Below are 20629 nucleotides of genomic sequence, written 5' to 3' on the forward strand. Positions count from 1 at the left end.
AAATTTATATTGACGTATATGATGTTTTAACCTTGCTGTGATTTATGTACTTTACAGTGAGATGAGTGTAAAAGGTTGTCTACATTTCATTATGTTCTTTGCTACACCTGAGTGCACTTAGCTGAATAAAGAATATTCACCATGTTCCTCAGATTTCTAATGCTATTTTTTGACAACAGTGCTAAAAGTAGACATCCTTGTCTAAGCACGTAAACAACTTGAGTCATTAACATTCCTGTGCACAAATGGGCCTTGATACAACACAACAGTGGATACTACTGGGAGCCCACACAATCTTCCCTGGTTACAACTTTGAACACCAATGACCTCCTAAGTCTACAAACAGTATATATAATTATATATATATAATTTTGATACACTTCATGTCTTTCCAAACCTGTGTTTATGTCTGTGGAACACATAAGGAGAAATACTGCATAATGTCCCGGCTGCTCTTTTCCATACCATGAAATGGTTGTCAAATTCAAAAATGGCCAAAATGGCGCCAAAATGCAGCATGAAGTTTAGCCTACTTTGACTCTTCTGAAGTCATACAAGAACTCTGTTTGAGAAACAAGCTAGAATGTATGTTATCATCCACTTTAAAATCTTGTTTGTTGTCATATATATTGAAATATAATGCATGAAGACATTTCAATCCATTAAAAGGGTCATATGATGCGATTTTAAATTTTTCCTTTCTCTTTGGGATGTTACAAGCTCTTGGTGTATGAAGAAGATCTGTAAAGTTACAAAGACTAAAGTCTCAAATCCAAAGAGATGTTCTTTATTAAAGTTAAGACTCTGCCACGCCCCCCTAAAACGGCTCATTCAAACACGCCCACACATGTCTACATCACTATGTGGAAATATTTGCGTAATGCCACCCAAATGTTCATGCAAAGAAAGAAGACGAGGTTTTAGTAACCACAGTTAGGGTTGAAGCAGTCATGTCAGGGAGATGCTGTGTGTATCGAGGCGAAAGCAAAAGCACTTTATTTGGCCTTCTGAAAGTAGATGCATTTAGGAATCTTTTACATACAAAGATTACATACAACAGAACAGCAATGCATTTTATGGACGACCATTTTGTGAATTTAGGAGAGGAGGTCATTCTAACTTTACTACTACAATCTGACATAGCAAATGTTAAGTATGAATCAGCTACTCTAATTATCTTTTGGAATTAGTTTAAGTATTTGCTATTGAATGTTCAAATGCTGAGTTTTGTGTGTTGTGTGTGTTTGTGTGTGAGAGAGAGAGAGATAGAGAGAGAGAGACGGTCACATCACAGTGGAGTCAGCTGTCTTAACCGTCCGTGGCTTGTGTACTGAAACACATACGAGCTTCATCACTGTGTCTGTCACACGACTCTGTTCCTCTTTTAGACTTGAACTGATGGTAAAACTAAGGACATTATTAACTGTCTTTACATTTATTTTGATAGATGAAGCTCGCAGTTATGGGAAGGGGCGTTATATTGCCAACGAGTGCTTGTGGTGTTCAGCCAATCACAATGCACTGGGCCAGTTGGCCAATCTTGTCAGAAAGCACTTGTCAGAAGGAGAGACCTTGTAGAAAACTATGCATTTGAGAGAGACGGTGCATAGAGGACCTACAATAATGTACAGTATTTGAAAAATAATGTGTTTTTTGAACAATTAAAGCATGTCAAAATATTCTGTTACACCAAATATGCAAAATAATGATCTTTAAAAAAGCATTATATGACCCCTTTAAACATTCAAGAAACATTGTACATTTTACATGATTTAGCATCCATTTAACATACTTCTAATAATTTTATGATGCTTTATGTCATTTTTGATGCTCAACACCTTCTGCCCCCATTCACACTCATTGTATGGAGAAGATCAGCAAGAACAATGCAAAATATCTTCTTTTTGGACAAAAGAAATAGGGAAGAAATCCAATCACAGTCCTTTGGGGTGATATGAGAAGTTAATTTAAGTCTCGTCCACTTATTTCTAGTTAATGAAAGCCGTTTAAACTAGTTAATCTAAAACATACTTGCACACAATATCAGTAAAGCTAACTTGTACAAATATGATTGAAAGACATGTTTGGCTCTTCAACAAATGTATGACTGATTTTTTCAAAGCTTTCCATTGAACAATTTTTGCTGTTTCCTTGTTTTTGAGATCCTCAAAAAAACTATTTTACTTTCTAAAATCCATCCAGATAACATCTGTCAAATCGTCTAACTACCCCAAACAGGTCATTGGCAAGGTTTACAAGTCAGTCTAGGCCACCTGTGAGAAGTTTGTGTAAAGCTGTCTTGGGGGTTTCCGACCAGCTGAGGTTTTTCTCGGGAAGTAGAGGGTTAACCATTACAAGCAGTAAGGACCCATTTTTAAGAGACTACTGCTTTTACTGAGGGGAACTCTTTCATACAGTAGGGAATCCTTTCCATTTATTTATTTATATTCTTCATGGAGATGACAGGCCTTAGTACATTAGCTTGATGACTTTATTGAAAGAAAAAACGAGCTGTTACAGATGCAGACTACATCAGTGTTGGCAAAAAGAAATGACCAATCAGAATGCAGTATGTACTGCAAATATTACAATGACATAATCAGTCAGAGTCTGAATAGTGAACGTTCTAATCAAGTACATCGAGTGGAGATTTTCAAACTTTCAAATCTAATAGTTCCTTAAAAATAGAAAGTTTATACACAGTAAATACCAAAACAAGTAGCACACCTAGGCATTTTTCCGATTTAATATAGAAACGTACCACTTTCCCTCACTGTTCTCAAATTGTTGGACGGTGTATCCGAACATGTCTTCCACTGGTCCACTGAATGACATCTGGTTCTTCTCGTCCACATTGAAACATGACAACCGTGGCAGCAGAGCTATCAAGAAAGGATACAATAAAAAGACAACATAAACATAACATGCATTCTCACACATATCTCACTTTATCTTTTACATAAAACCAAGGGTCATTCTGTCCAATAAAAGAACCATTTCCGATGTAAATGCTAGTATTAACCAATAACTAAGGTAATCTCTGTTTGGAAGTCTGAAAATCATAATTTGATGCTTTGCCAAAACAAGATGAATGGAACGCAAAAAAAGTTAATGAAATTACTTACGTTTAAATAATAATCTAAGTCAATAAATAAACACAGTCTTTCCATTTCCCTTTTTTGTTTTGGGAGAGAGAGAGAGAGCGAGAGAGAGAGAGAGAGAGAGAGAGAGAGAGAGAGAGAAATAGTCCCAGTTGTTCATACCCAATTGTGTGGGAATAAAACATGCGATGCAAGGGAGCAACACATGCATAGTAAGCAAAAGAATTTCACAGAGCAATGTGCAGTAGCCGTCCTGACCTCTTGGACAATGTCCTCCTCATGAAGAGTACTTTTAGTACTTTATATAAAAGAAAGACTAAATATAGCGTATAAATGGCTCATTGTGCAGAGGCCACAGAGAGTCTTTTCATGTTGTGTGCAACGGAATTCCATTAAATTCCAGAAGTTTGAAGATTGACAAGTCACTTTGGTGTTGAGTACATTGCTGGATCTGGATGAGAACACAAAGAGACAGAAATCCAGTTGTGCTGCCTTACGTCTGTTGTCGATAACAATCATGTTCTGAGCTAATGAATACAGAACATGTAGCAGTGGCTCAATGAGGCAACAGAGAGGCAGTGTATGTTTGTGGGCATGCCTTGTATGAATGTCCACTCATAAGTAATTATGATTTCCAGCCAAGCCTCCAAACCCACTTTCCATTTAGTCTTACTTTTTTAAGGAGGATGTGCATGATGAGTGACCATCTGAAAGGTCATTTATGCACTCACTGCAATGATGGGCGAGGCACAACCAATGTGTTTGGAAAAAAAAGCAGAAGAAAAATATTATGAAAGAATAAAAGAAAAAAAAAACATGTTTATAAGAGAATAGCTGGCCGGTGGGCCTTTCTTGGCCTGAGGAAGTGCTGTTTTGTTTTGAGTGAGATTTGCAAGCTAGATAAGAAGAATAGATTTCCTTTGCAATGCAGATGTAGCCAATGTGTTTTGTAATGAGAGAAAGAACAAGCTGAACAGAAACATGCAGACATTTAAAACATTAAAAGACACAATAAAGTTGAAGACTAAGAATAATCTGAAGATGAGGTTGAGGCTTAAAAGAAGCTGTTAAAAGTTATGATGCAGAAGAAGCTGAAAAGGAGCTATTGAGGCTCAAGAAGGCCAGGAAGAATCTGAAGAACAATGAAGAAGAAGAAGAAGAAAGGAGGTGAAGACACTGACAAAGATGACTAAGAACAAGATAAATAAGAACACCAGAATAAATTTCTTTTCGCAAACTATGTGTTTGGAAAAACAAGAAAATGGACTGGAGAAGAAAACAAAATGATGATGATTATGATGAATCAGAAGATGCTGTAAAAAACTCAAAGCTGAAGAAAAAACAAGATAAGGAATAATAACAGGAAAAAGCTGAATGAAGAAGAAAGAGAACAAGATGATGAAGAAGATGATGATTAATCTCAAGAAAATGCAGCAAATTCATCCACGGAGCTAACAGTGAAGCTGAAGAATACTTGAGGATTTGCAAGTTTGTTAACAACAGACGTCCAACAAATGTGCCATCTTAGACACAACAAGCATGATTTGGAAAAGCAAGAAGAGCAACAAAAATAAGACACACTGTAGACAAAAAAGATGAATAAAAAGAAGATGACGAAGAAGAGATGCGCCAGCCCTTGGGACTATCACTTCCTGAAGGGTGGCTTGTCTGTTTTGGGTCGGATTTGCAAGTTAGAAAAACAGAATGAATTTCCTCTGCAATCTATTGACTCTGTAAACAAAGATGTAAAGGGCCAAAGGCAACCGGACAGCTGGTTTCCTCCTCGACTACGTCTGTCTCCTCACAGATGCACGTCACCATCCTCTAAAAACCAGAAGAACTGACTGCTCTCTTAGTGAAGCAGTTGTTTGTAATGTGTAATGACAGGAAAAAGCAAGACTTCCTGTTAAAGTTTAATGCAGGAACTGCTCTGAGCTAGTGCTCTGCAAACACGCTACAAATCACACAGCACTTTTGTGAACACACCGACACGTATAACTCTGAGGACCTTGGGAATACATCAAAAGAGAGACCCTTACCTTGGAGTTTAATAATCTTTGCTTCATTCATGCTAATGGTGAATGGGAATGTTCCATCCATTCCCTCAACAGACTTGACTGAATTCAACTCTCTTTACAGAATATTTCAGAGAAAATACAAACATAATTAGTTGATTAAAGATGGCCAGCAGTCAAAGAGGCCTTTTGCATAGTCATTTTTAATATATATATATATATATATATATTTGTCATTTGTAGTAGTTCTAGTTTTTTTTTACATGTCTATATAGTTTTCATTCATTTTTATTTCAGTTTTTCAGACTGATTTGAACTGTTGTAACTATTTACAACCCAATATCATAGTCATAATTCACAATTAAAAAAAAAAATGTCCCCAAATAAACTTAACCAACAATGGAGTGTATGCTAATTATATAAAAACTTTTATATAAAAAATTTTTTACAATATGAATTCACCTATTTGCCAAAATGTAAAATAATAGTCATGAGAGCGTGTTGACTGCTTATTAAAAGAACTAGCTCACATTAGTCATTTGCTTTGGAAATCGGACTGCACTGATCATGCTGTATGTTCTTTATTCATGAAAAATGATCAACTCATAAGAGTCATTTGTTTGTGAATCGGCTATGTCGTATGTTGCTTTTGCATCCAACCTGTGAAGAAAACTCAATAGAAACCCATTTCTTGCGTTATTTTATGATACACAGTCCCCCCATTATATACACTGCAGCACCTGCTAAAGGTTTCAAATATAAATATAATGCACATGCATAGAATAAGACAGGACATCCTTTATGCATGCATGAAGGGTTTAAGAGTGAAAAAAAAAATCTGTAGCATATGAAGACAATACTAAAGATTTTCTGTGAGCATGCATTGAGTTTTCTAAGTGTTGCAAAGTTCTTTTCATGTTTTCTTGCCAAAGTAACATAGCTGGATTACTTGACATCATCAAAATATTGTCATCACACCCCAATGTTTGTTATGCATAGCCGTGGTATCCGTGGAGATGTAAGATGAAAATGGGGAACACGTTTTTGAAGTCTTTAAAGTGATTAGATCCATGCTTACATTGCAGACAAGGTCAAAGCCTGTTAAATGATGCTGTCTTTCTCCTTAAGTTTGATCGTGTCATGTGACAGTGCCAAAATGTGATTAATTGTATTAAGACGTTATATTTTGTGTCCTGTTGCAAACACTCTCCTTTTCGCATTCTTTTTTTTCTGGCTAAATGGACTTTTGTATTTGACTGAATTCACGTACTGACATGCACACAATGTAGGAAGCACTTCATTAAATACATTTCCTACATATTTTGTACAAAATATATTAAAAAAATACATAATGCATTTTAAGGTTGGAAATGTATTATTTGCCCCATTTTGCACATAGAAAAAGGTGTTTCAGTACATGTTAAGTTGTATTGCGGGTAATGAGTAAATAAAACATTTCTTGCACTGAAATGCATTCTTTAGTGATTTCCCCACACAACCACAATATCCTGTTCCTGAATATGCTGCCTTCAGATAAGCCCTGTGGAGGACCAAATATTTATTGGGCAAGAAAATGTCTGCCCACAGAATGAAATAATGTCCCTGCTGATTACAGAAGCTTTCATTCCTTTCACTCACACGTGAACACACCCAGACACTCCCCGAAAACAGCCGTTCCTACACAGTTTCGTAAGCGTGCAGCCACACGGTGCACAGATAGGCCAGCAAACTAAGCTTGCTCAAGCACCACACACAAGGTTGTGAGAATACACAGCGCGGGGCAAAGCAGGTCACTTCCTGCATCTCAACTCAAAAAATAAAAGCCAGTGTATCACTTTCCAATTCAGTAAGGTAAATACATCTCAATACATGTGTTTAGTAAATACAACATTACTGTCATGACATCCTGTATGTCAAAAAAAACTGATAAATTTTTAAATATATATAAATATGCTTTGAATTTAATATAAAAAACATTTGCACAAATAAATATATTTGCATGTGTAATTACATTTCCTCTATAGTATGTACAAAATATATTTATAAAATGCATTTTAAGGTTGGAAATATTGTTTGCCCCATTTTGTAATACATTTTAGCATTTGAAGGTTTAAACAAAATATATTTTCCACTGGCACAATAAATGTAGCTTATATTCTGGTCCAAAAAAATTTATAAATAGACATTGCGAGTGAAAAGATTTTTAGAAGTCTCTTCTGCTCACCAAGGCTGCATTTATTTGATCAGAAAAATACAGTAAAACATTAATATTGTAAAATATTCTTACAATTTAAAAGATCTGTTTTCTATTTGAATATATTTTAAAATGTGATATATTCCTGTTATAAGAAATCTGATTTTCAACAGCCATTAGTCAGACATCTACAATGAAATCATGGTTTCCACTAAAAGAGTAAGCAGAAAATGTTTTACTATTATTAATAATTGAGCACCAATATTATCCATATTTTACTGATTTCTGAAGGATTACGTGACTCTGAAGACTGGAGTAATGATGCTGAAAATTCAGCTTTGTGTCACAGGATTATATTTTAGAATATATTCAAATAGAAAATTCTTTTAAAATCTAGTACTCTTTCACAGTATTACTGTCTTCTACTGTATTTGATAAAATAAATGCATCATTGGTGAGCAAAAGAGACTCTTTTCAAAAACATTATACGTCTGACTGTGAATATTTTTTCCCATATCCGTGACATTGACAATCATATGGCCCCCTCCAATCAGAAAGCAACATTAGCCAAAAAATAGATGTTTTAGCAATTACTGCAAATTAACTAAAATAAATAACTTTGCCCTCCTTCCAAAAGGAAAAGGTTAGGCTGTCTATCTGCAGCATGAAGAAAAAAAAGAAACATCCCTCCGTGGCTAATCACAGAATGTAAGTGTAAGTGCGGCTCTGGAAACAGTTAGCTTGTCCCGCTGGAGGGGAGTTCGATTCTCTGCAGCAGACATTATCCAGATCACTTCCTGGAACAGCACTGAGTGCCAACATTCCCAGGGACTGCCGTTTTACATGCAGCTGAAATTAAAACAATCCTCCATCATGTACATGGACTGACTGATGTCTCTCAGCTGAAGTGTCTGTTTAAGTCAAAGCTTGTTTATTTATCCCGGATGGCACTTGATTCATGAGAGTTTGGGTATTAGATCTCTATAGAGGGCAAAGTTCAAGCTAAACCATATGGTGAGATGGGAAAAAAGCTGCACTATTTTATGTACTGGCACCAAATTGTGAGCTTTCTTAATATATATATATATATATATAAGTAGCTGAAATTAAGTCTTTTATCTTTATCTTTTAACTGTTCAATAAACAGGAAGCTAATATTGAGTTTTTCACATTTTAGCCACAATATTTAACCACAAGTTACCAAGTGAGTTTTGTCAACCAAAACATTTACAAACACAGCCTCTGCAAAAATGAGTAACACAGCAGCAATGTTTCATTCCAGAACAAATTAGAGGTGTTTAACAAATTGAAAGTGAATGATTGAGTGAATTATTCAATGACTCATTCATAAAAACAAAGGCTGTGTCAAAAATCGCATACAATCGGTAGGAGTAGGTACTTCTGTTGAATAATTAATTTGTGACCATTAAAAATTATGTCCTATATAGTATGAATTTGTGCAATATGAATGAAATTCAGTCATACTACATTTATTGCATAGTTGCGTAACTTCACTGTCATCTATACATCCTCTTCTGTGGCCTCATGAGCACTTCAGAATCCTGTCTGAGGTATTATAGTAGGTTATCTGGATACTTTGTGCCTACTATTTAATGAATATACTGTGAATTCAGACAATACTCTTCTCACATACTGTTTTTCACCAACTAGTACAGAAGTATGCATATTCGAATGCAGCCAATACTTGTTCCATTATGGAGCCAAAAGAGTCTCAATAAAGATAAATGCACACACTACATTCACATATGCACACACAGGATTCATACACGCACACACATGATTCATAAATACAAACACAGGATACACAAATGCGCACAAAATTTACAAATGCACACACAAAATTTAAAAAGCACAGAAGATTCACAAATGCATACAAAATTCAGAAATGCACACATAATTCAGAAATGCAAACAACATTTACAAATGCGCTCAAGATTCACAAATGCACAGGACAAGATTCAGAAATGTATTTCTGATGCACACACACATATATCTTGATTTACAAACTGCTTGCGGTCTGTGAACTTCACTGCATTTGTGTGTGAACTTTGAGACTCCCCTGACTTGGCTCGACACACAAATGCCTTTTTTTAAACAAGGAATGATCTGCAACCAATCAGATATCTCCCTTCTTTTAGCCAATCACAAGAATGCACTCCACGTGGGGGATTGTTTACTTATAAGCCAATCACATGAACGCGTTCACACAGCAATATGCCTGTGGTGCATATTATAGCCTACTTAGTTATGAAATTGTATGAAAATACAGATGTTTAGATTACAATTCAGGTTTATTTTTTATTATTTTTTTACAAAATATAAATTTAAAAATGTCTCAATACATATAGCCCAGTGACTGCAGAAAAAAAGTTAACCATGGATTCATAAATTTGCAATAGGCAATTATTTCATTTTATTGAAATATTTTAATGAAAGTAAAAAAAAATTTTTACACCTTTTTGAATATTTAAATATATCTAAATATTCTTTTGGATGCAATATAGAAGTCACTTTAATTATAATATTCGGTCCCTACATGAAGAGAGAGTCAGTGGTCCGCTGCGAGAGGAAAGTGACTCTCCGACTGTGAAAAGTGGGTCTCCGGCTACGTGAGGAAAGTGAGTCGTTCGCTTAGGAAAGTGAGTTGATCGCTGCATGAGGAAAGTAAATCGTTCGCTGAGGAAAGTGAGTTGCTCTCTGCATGAGGAAAGTGAGTCATTCGCTGCGTGACTCGTGAGGAAAGTGAATCGTTCGCTGCGTGAGGAAAGTTGCTGAGTCCAAATTCGCCTACTTATACTACGACCTAAAAGTATGTACTTTTTTGTGAGGAAAAAGTACATACTTTTGAGTGTGTAGCAAAAGAGTATGCACATTCTGGGACATACTTCGGTGACGTCATGCAACGTGAACGACAACGTGGTTGCCTAGTTACGCACACCACAACTGTTAACGTTTCATTCATTCTTGTATGTCCAATAAAATTTTATTTACTATTCCCATTTTTTTTCATCGTTTTTTTCACAATACATTTTACAATGTGTTCTTCTACCAAGTTGAGGAGTGAAGAAGCAGGGCGGCGTAGTAGAACCAAACGCAGGTCGTTTGTGAGGCGGCTGGTTCTGACGTTCATGTGCAGTGTGTGTAACAAAGCCATCGCAAAGCTCCTCCCTCCCACACGCAATGGGTTGTGGGCAATATTAGCCCTTAGAGTGTGCATTGATCTGCACTTCGAATTCTAACCGGAAATAGTAGACCATCCGGGTATCTTTGGAATACTCTTTTCAACATACTACGATTTGGGACGTACTAATTCTAGTTTCGCATACTATTTTGGATGGATAGTATGCGAATTGGGACTTAGCGAGTGAGTCGTTCGCTGCGAGAGGAAAGTGACTCTCCGGCTGCGGAAAGTGAGTCTCCTGCTGCGCAAAGTGGGTGTCCGGCTGCGTGAGGTAAGTGAGTCGTTCGCTGAGGAAAGTGAGTCGTTCGCTGCGTGAGGAAAGTGAGTTGTTCGCTGAAGAAAGTGAGTCGTTCGCTGATTGGCTTATAAGTAAACAATCCCCCACGTGGGGTGCATTCTTGTGATTGGCTAAAACAAGGGAGATATCTGATTGGTTGCAGATCATTCCCTGTTTAAAAAAAGGCATTTGTGTGTCGAACCAAGTCAGGGGAGTCTCAAAATTCACACACAAATGCAATGAAGTTCACAGACCGCAAGCAGTTTGTAAATCAAGATATATGTGTGTGTGCATCAGAAATACATTTCTGAATCTTGTCCTGTGCATTTGTGAATCTTGAGCGCATTTGTAAATGTTGTTTGCATTTCTGAATTGTGTGTATTTCTGAATTTTTGTGTGCATTTCTGAATTTTGTATGCATTTGTGAATCTTCTGTGCTTTTTTAATTTTGTGTGTGCATTTGTGAATTTTGTGCGCATTTGTGTATCCTGTGTGTGTATTTATGAATTATGTGTGTGCATGTATGAATACTATGTGTGCATATGTGAATGTAGTGTGTGCATTTATCTTTATTGAGACTCTTTTGGCTCCATATTCCATTCCCAAATGAATCAGCAGCTCTGAACAAATCTACTGAATGAATGATTCAGCGACTCAGAGTGACATGTCACCAACTACTGGTGTAACCTGCATGCAGAAAGAGATGCTAAAAAACCCCACACACGGTAAGCTAGACAGCCCTGATGACATTTACTTCAGAAATAGCAAATTATAAAAATATAAAAGAAAACCAAATGTTTACATTTGCATAAAAACACAATCCACAAGCAAGGCCTAGTGATGACATAGCATGCAAAATAGCATTTGACAATGTCCCAGCCAGCTCATAAACACACACAGATGAAACAGCACCTGTAAAGTATCTGTTCTCTCATGGTTTTTGTTCTGTGAGGTTTATGGTCTTTGAGAGAGAGGTCAGCGGGCCGTGCCCATGGTGTCATGTTCTTTAGCAGCTTCTAAAGGTCTGACTTGTTATGTTGTACATTTTATGGGACATCAGGGGTTTTTCCTATAATGTTTCATTGCAATGGTGCTCATTTTGAGGAATGCTGCTTTAACAAGAGCTTTCCTTTTTCGGCTGACATCAGAAATCCCTCTTACTGTTCAGCTCCTATCCTCTAACCGCCTGGGTCCTTTCTGGTAGGTAACACCCAAACATATGTGCCTGATGTGTTCAGCTGCTGGTAAACTGGAAGGTTTATGACAGTAATCGGAGCGATATAGTACAGTAACGTCTTACATGAACCAGATTCAAAATAAATGCAATCACACATCTGTCATACAAACTGTTTTATCTAATGTGATATTTGGTTAGGAACTATAATTTATGGTGATTCATTTCTAAAATTTATTTTTTTGAGTTATTGGTTATTGTTTTGACAAAAGTGTTATAATTCATTAAAATGTGTCTAATCAATTGAGGAAAAATGGTGAAGTGCACAAAATCTGCAAAAAGCAGGACAAAGACGTGCAAAAGCATCAGAAGATATCTGTACTAAACTAACAAAGAGTCTTCCGGTTTCAGAAACGTTGCTTCCTGTGCATCTTTTTTTAAAGTCAGGCATGAGACCCCAAGAGTCTGTTTCATATGTGCAAGAAACTGTTCTATCATTTAAAATAGTTTTTAGGTTACATTATGTAACCTTACTAAACCTTATGTCAATTAATGAGTGCATTTGTTTTTGTGACTGGAAACGAAAGACACGATTTTCCTAAGTAGACTTGTAGATCAAAGTTCTATGTTTTGAACCTAGGGAAGCTAAGTATGCACAGATGTGATGGAAACTTCACATCTGATGGATCTGAGCACCAGCGAGGGATGTGTCAGCCTCCGGTTTACACGCCCAAACAACCAACGGTACTTTTCCAGCATCTGACAGCCGCTGGCACAAAGCAGATGACGGGAGCAGTTTTTCCAGCTAGTAGTAGTAAGAATGTCTAAAATACCCTGGAACCCGGAATACTTCCTGCGATCATTGCATAACAGCAAACAACGTGCCTTATCACGACAACTTATAAGAAATCTTCCAGAACGCATGGTTGTCATGTTGTATCATATTCAGTGTGAATTCTTTCACAGTAGCTTGCTGAGTACTTATTTAAATTGGAGGCAGACCAAAGCAGTAATTATGTCTATTATGATCATTTAAACCAAACTGCCCATTCTGTGCCAGTTCTTAGACAAGTAATTGTTTTGCCAAATCATATTGATGCCACTATGACATTTTCCAAATATGCAAAATATGCAAGGGCTGGAGATTATTTTTCTAAGGAAACATACTGTAGCAGCAGCACAAATGCAGTACATGACCCACTATCTACAATCTACAACCGTCTTCTGATATAATTATGAGTTGGAGTGTTTCCATTAAGAGGACTAGGGCTTGTCTGCATGTAATGGAATGCATTTGCCTATCTGAAGTCTCCAAGTATAGAAGAAGACAGTTCACAGCTAGGTCTTCTGGGAGATTTGAAGCCCTTGCCAGTAAGTGCTCTTGATTTATGACTGTGGAGATCTTCATGCCAGCAAGAGGGGAGTGGCAGATGGCAAATGGCTAACTTTAGCCCGTCTCACTCTACAATTGACCATTCATCTTCTACTGACTCTATTTTTGGTTCACTTTATTAAATTAGAGGAAAAGGACTGAAATGAAACTACAGTCAGCCATATTAGATGCTCAGAATAAAAAAACAAATCATTTAATGAAGTGAAACAAGTTTAATGAGTCTGTGCTGAAGATGACTTAAAGGAATATAATTTACTCAGCTTCATATTTCAATAATGAATAATGTTTCAATGCGAAGCATAATAGAAGATATTCTGATAAATGTATTTACATTTACATTTAGTCATTTAGCAGATGCTTTTATCCAAAGTGACTTACAAATGAGGACATTGGAAGCAATCAAAAACAACAAAAGAGCAATGATATATAAGTGCTATAACAAGTCCTAGTTAGCTTAAACACAGTACACATAGCAAAGCCTTTTAAATAATATAATAAACAGATAGAATAGAAAAAGAATAGAGCAAGCTAGTGTTAGGTCTTTTTTTATAATTGTATAATAAATAAAAAGAAAAAAGATAGTGCTAAAAAAGTGCTAAAAAGTCAATTAATTTAGGTTAAGGCAGAGCTAGTGATGGTTTTGTATGCAAACACCAATGCCTTGAATTTTATGCAAACAGCTATTGGTAGCCAGTGCAAATTGATATACAGAGATGTGACGTGTATTCTTTTCGGCTCATTAAAAATTGATCTTGCTGCCGCGTTCTGGATTAATTGTAAAGGTTTGATAGAACTGGCTGGAAGACCTGCCAAGAGAGCACTGCAATAGTCCAGCCTGGACAGAACAAGAGCTTGAACAAGCAGTTGAGTGGCATGTTCCAAAAGAAAGGGCCTGATCTTCTTAATGTTGAATAAAGCAAATCTGCAGGACCAGACAGTTTCAGCAATGTAGTCTGAGAAAGTTAGCTCATCATCAATCATATCTCCATGGTTTCTGGCTGTTTTTGAAGGAGTTATGGTTGATATGCCTAACTGGATGGTGAAATTGTGATGAAACAATAGGATTGCTGGAATCACAAGCAGTTCTGTCTTGGCAAGGTCGAGTTGAAGGTGATGGTCCTTTATCCAGTAAGAAATGTCTGTTAGACAAGCTGAGATGCAAGCAGCTATTGTCAGATCATCATGATGGAATGACACAAACTAATGATGCAATGTAGACAGATAAGAGAAGTGGTCCAAGAACTGAGCCCTGAGGCACGCCAGCAGTTAAATGTAGCGACTTGGACACCTCACCTCTCTAAGATACTTTGAAGGACCCATCTGATTGGTAAGACTCAAACCACTGAAGTGTGGTTGCTGAGATGCCCTTTGTCAGTATAGGGTTGACAGGAGGATCTGGTGGTTAACCATGTCAAAAGCCCCGGATAGATCAAACAAGATAAGTATTGAAGATTTGGATTCTGCCTTTGACAGTCTAAGAGCTTCAGCAACTGAGAGCAAGGCAGTCTCAGCTGAATGTCCACTTCTGAAGCCAGGTTGCTGTCAAGGAGGTTGTTCTGTGTGAGAAAGGCAGTGACTTGGTTGAATACAGCTCATTCAAGTGTTTTTGCAATGAAAGGAAGAAGGCAAACTGGTCTGTAGTTCTCTAAAAGAGATGGGTTGAGGGTGAGTTTCTTAAGTAGTGGAGTTATACGAGCCTGTCTAAATAATGAGGGAAAAACACCAGTGTGGATGGATATGTTAATGATGTGATTGAGTGGTACAACTGCAGGAAAAATGGCTTGAAGGAGATGAGAGGAAATAGAATCAAGCGGACAAGTAGTAGGATGATTAGAAAGGATGAGTTTGGAGACTTCTGCCTCAGAAAGTGAAGAGAAGGATGTGAAATATGTGCTTGACAGATGTTAAAACACAGGTGTGGAAAATTGTGCACTGATGTTTTTCATTTTATTTATGAAAAACGTGGCAAAGTCGTCAGCTATTAGAGATGAAGCAGGAGGGGGAGGAGGAGGAAGGAGGGAGGAATGCGAGAGACGAATTGTTAATTCTTGTTATGGTATTATGTCCTTTTAACAGTGGAGACATTAGCAGAGAAGGAAGAGAGGAGTGACTGATACACATTAAGGTCAGTAGTATTTTTGGATTTGTGCCACACCCTTTCAGCAGCTCTAAGCTTAGAAAGATGTTGGCGTAGGACATCAGATAACCAAGGGGCAGAAGGGGTGGTACAGGCTGGCCTGGAAGACAAGGGGCAAACAGTGTCTAAACAAGATTTAAGAGTGGAGCAGAAAGTATCAGTAGCACTGTTACTCATTCATCATTTCATTGTCATTTGACATTTCACATTTGTCCAAAGGGTGAGAGTCAGTGTGGGTGTTTTGGACTCCAATGATTTTCACACAGTGACATTTTTCTTAATATCTTCTGTTAAACATTCAATGAATTCATTATTTATCTGAGACAATGCAGGTATTTGTACATAAAGCACACACAGAGAGAAGGAATGCATTCCAGTCAAAGCCTGGACACACCGTTTATCCATGGAAAATATCTCAGCATTCACAGACTTAGCTTTAACTTACGCAGTCTATTAATAAAAAAAATTGTAAAATATTAGCAATATGTTTAAAATATAAAAAACTAATATAATAGTAAAATATAAACAGTACCATTATTATATCATAATCTCCAATGACTTAAAAATAGTCGACTCAATGAACAGTCGGCACATCTGAGGAAATAACTAGGAAATCACTCAATAATCAAGGTACACAGGCCTTAGACATGTGTAGGTGTCTGATGTCCCATGCATTCATATGCAGATTGCTGACGGAAAAAATGAATTTCCTATAATGTCTCAAACCAAAAACACCTGCACATTCATCTCCTCAGGAATTTACACGGCTTAAATGTCGCCACTACAATAACCACATCTGGGTCTTTAGGGCTGTGGAAAGGGACATAGACAAAAAGGAATCTTGACTGTTGTCGTACAAGGGTGCTGATATGTAATCTCAGAGGATCTAAAAAAGTAGGTGAATGACAGGACCTAAAATATAACAACCAAACAGTATCATTGTACTCATTTTGTAGTATCACGAAATGCTTCACAGTATCATATACAGTAGGCATGAATATGTTAACAGACCAGTATTTAGAAGTGGGAACAGATTTGGAGAAATGTAGCATTACATTACTTGTTCACCAATGGATCCTCTGCAGTGAATGGGTGCCGTTAGAATGAGAGTCTGACAGCTGATAAAAACATAACAATAATCCACAGAGGATCCATTGGTGAACAAGTGATGATGCAATAGGCCTACTAAATTTATCCAAATCTTTTCCGATGAAAAAACAAACTCATCTACGTCTAGGATGGTCTGATGGTGAGTCAATTTTCAGGAAATTTTCATTCTTGAGTAAAGCCTCCCTAAAGTTCATGGATGGTGTAACAGTGTGATGACCCTGCACCTAATATGAGTCAATGTGAACCTCTATGTGCAGCTGCATCCACAACTCAATTCCTTAACACGGGTCACAAGTCTGCATCACATGCATTCCTAAGAATCTGATCCCAAGGAGAAGTCTGAGTTATCTTTATTTAGTTAAAGTGACAGGGAGGGAACACTGATTGCTATTCTTTTTTAAAAATTGTGGTCTTCCTACTCCCATTTAATAACTTGGTAACACTTTATTTTGATGGTCCCCTTTGAACATTCTGTTGACAGTGTAATTTTGTAATGTTGCACCTACATATCTACAATCTCTTATCAGAGTATCAGTACAGTCTTTGCTTAATAGCCTATCTGCTAACTATTTATTGTCAGGGTCCCCCAACAGACTGACTATAAGTAACTTTGCAAGTTACTTAGAATAAAAAAGCTTTGTCTAGAAGACCATTGTATGTGGAGTCATGTGATTGTACATTATTTCAAACATTTAAGCATTTTCAAGCTTCTTTTTTTTTTCATGTGCATAATTTTGTTTATTTAGCAAACAATTACAGAGTGCACCTTTAAATTTCACTGTAACCCAGAATGCAGAATGTCAGAGTAAGAGTGATAGTATAAGAAAGCGGTAACGAAACGGCAGATGATTCATATCCAGTGGCTCTGATTCTGAATGTTAAGGCTAAAAGTGCGTTGTAAGAGAAACATTTCCTATACACATACACACTGTAAAAGCATGGGCATGGTGTGATGCGCGAAACGTCGCGTAAACATGCGCTTAAGTAATGTTCTGTAAGTCTACGAGAAGATAAATAACAATGACTTGTGTTAAGAATAGCTTAACAGACCGCATTATGTCAAACTGGATTTAACACCGGATCAATAAAACATTATAATGCATGTATGGCCTATTGAATATACTAGTGACATGCACCGAAAAAATAACCTACACAGGTTTCTGACATCATAACAGACACCGAAACCAGACCAAATAAGACCAAATAAAAGAAAAACGTACCCAGGAGCGCTGCTAATGTCAAATGAACGATTCCAGAAAGCATCTTCCAGGTTCACTGTCAGAGTCTGGAAGCGTAAAAGACGCAACCGAGCAGCAGTCAAGGACTCGATTCAGTTACTCTCAGAGTTATCTAGAGGTCCTTTCCTCCGCAAAGTCAATGTCCCAGTGCAAGTCTCACACCTTGTGGCTGAGCTTCAACTTGCCTGACTTTACAAAGCGTCTTTGAAAGCATGAGGAGTGACGGCGTTTGAGGGGAGGACTCCCACTCGTTCACATTCAAATACTCTGCTGTACTTGCATTAGTAACGTTACAATATGCACGCATTTACAAACGTATAGACAAATAATTCAAATGTTACTACTTATAAAATAATGATAATTTATTATATTATTACTATTTTTATTATTATTACAATTGTGTTTATTTGACTGGTCTACACTGGTCAATAGGTTGTTTAAACTGGTCACTAGCTGGTCTAAACTATTCATTATCTGGTCCAGACTTGTCACTGGCTGATCTAAACTAGTTATAATTTGGTCTAGGATAGTCATTTGCTGATTAAGGCTGGTCTGGTCATTATCTGGTCCAAGATGTTCATCAGCTGGTCCAGTCTTTCGTGTGTGCTTTACTTAAGTTCCTTTTTCTCTGAATAATTTTTAGACACATCCATTTTTAGAAATGCTGTCTTGACATTAATAATGCAAACCATGCAGGATACCAAAGGCAACCTGAAGTGTAAGTGTGTAGAGTTCCCTTGAGTCCTGTGTATTTCTGAAAAACTTCAAATCCTCTTTTCTTTAGATCCTCTCAGAATCACGTTTCAGGAAAACGTTTTTGTCTGTCTTTCTTTAATCAGTTTCCTCCTCCACACCCGTCTGCAGGCCTCCCTTTGAACGAGCAGACACAGCCTGTTAAAGAAGAGACCATACACATCCTACACATGTGGGACGTACCCCACCAACAGCTTATAGGTATGAATATCCTAAAAAAAATCCCAATGACTGAAGGAAATAAGGAATGTTTGACTGATAAATATTTAGCCAATAGGTCAGATTATAACCAAACTATGTTTTTGCTTTATTGAGGCATTTTGAATCACAACATGATGATAAGTATAGAAAATGAATTCAATTACTAGTAAATCAAATAATAAATATATGCGTCTTCTGTTAATATACTTCTTTTTTCAGGTTGAGTTATTATATCTATTGTAATTAATGAATTCCATTTACCTGTTCGATATAACTGTAAAAAAGCATAAATAAATATTTTTTTAAAAGCCTCATTACTGTAAAAGCCTTCTTTAAATTCTTGAAAAAAATTGTATAACATTAATTATGTATTTATCATTCAAGATACAGAACTGATTTGTTTTCAAATATAAGTAACATTTGAAGAAAAAAATGTCATTTACTGTACAGTGAGTCAGACATTTCAAATAACAAAAAGACATATTGCTATCATCTGACAATAAAACTATTCAACAGAAACAAATGATATCATAGAGAGTATTCTTATGCCTAAACATTTATAAGTATTTTTAATTTTGTATTTATTTTATTAATTATTTAGCATTTTTAAATGAAATTGAAAAGTTTGTTAAGGACAGACAGACAGAATTTCAGAATTTATTTTGTGGCTGGATTGTTTATTTAGAACACAGCATGATCTTGATTACTCACCCTGGTATCAAAGAAAAGCTTTTAAGATGTCACTTGCTTTTCAACAGACAGCCGCACAAGAGCCATTATAACAGAAGATGTCTGTCAGATTGGTTTAACATAATAAAATTGACTGAATGTGGGGAAAAATGTATGATTGAGCACAAGGAGTCCTCTTACAACAACATAATCTGATTTCTCCTGTGTGTCCAGGAGAGTCAGATGTCTGTTCTTCAAGCTTGTTCTTCTCCATTTTCTAGATTCTTTCCTAGAGAGATATTTGTCATTTTAGAATGCAGAACTCAAAAATATCCCAATGCAGATGACTGCATTTTTTTTATCCACAGTAACATTCGTGAACAGGGGCGTAGCACCAAATTTTTGGCCCTGGGTACAAACCATCTTGCTGGGCCCCCGTACCAAATACCATAGTGATACCAATGGGTGGGATATAAGTCAATGGGGACCAGCAACTGTTTAATTACCAACCTTCTTTAAAATATCTTCTTTTGTGTTTAGCAGAAGAAAGGAAATCATACAGGTTTGGAACAACTTGAGGGAGAGTAAATGATGACAGAATTTTCATTTTTGGGTGAACTATCCCTTTAAAGTTTAAATGTGTACAATAACAATGTACCCATTTTGCTTATTTACTCTTAACACTTAATTACTAATTACTAAGTGTTAAAACAGGCATTTCCGCTAAAAGCTCACCTTGTCTCACTGTCACATCCACCTCACTGTCACTGCTTTCACCTGGCCATAATGAGGGCCTGCTGCTGCAGGGTCTGAAACTGAAATATATGGCTTCAAATGGTTGCTAAAATATCCTTTATTGTCACAATACCTTAGGGTCAACTACGTGTAGGCTAAGTACAAGTTAATTGCTGATTATTTGTCTGTTTAAAATAAATGCAGACTATAGAATCACAGTTTACACTAACCGCCAAACTAGACATTCAGTCTTTGAATTACGTTTTAAAATAAATCATTTTCAATCATTAAGATGTGCATTAAACTGAGAACAATCCTGTACTTAATGTAAGAGCGTGCGCGAGCTAATTTGCATAACAAAGAGGAAAAATATGCGCTAACGATCTGTGTTTTCGCAGGTGTTAGATTTTGACAATGGAGGGAAATATAG

The 20629-nt window shown here is 36.7% G+C and overlaps 1 protein-coding gene across 2 annotated transcripts in view; it reads right to left on the reverse strand.

Moving 5' to 3' along the window:
- LOC132132274 (integrin alpha-1-like) overlaps nt 1–18047 on the reverse strand; it is a 47463-nt gene extending 29416 nt beyond the window's left edge. The window contains exons 1-2 of one of the 2 annotated variants that reach the window (XM_059544649.1): nt 17824–18047; nt 2762–2882 (exon numbers count right to left, since the gene is read on the reverse strand). In XM_059544649.1, coding sequence (XP_059400632.1) covers nt 2762–2882; nt 17824–17866 — 164 coding nt within the window. In that variant the 5' untranslated portion in view covers nt 17867–18047. The remainder of the gene's footprint in view (nt 1–2761; nt 2883–17823) is intronic. The other variant, XM_059544650.1, reaches the window with a different exon arrangement.
- Between the last annotated feature and the right edge of the window lie 2582 nt (nt 18048–20629).

Source organism: Carassius carassius, chromosome 49, assembly GCF_963082965.1.
Source record: "Carassius carassius chromosome 49, fCarCar2.1, whole genome shotgun sequence".
Taxonomy (NCBI): domain Eukaryota; kingdom Metazoa; phylum Chordata; class Actinopteri; order Cypriniformes; family Cyprinidae; genus Carassius; species Carassius carassius.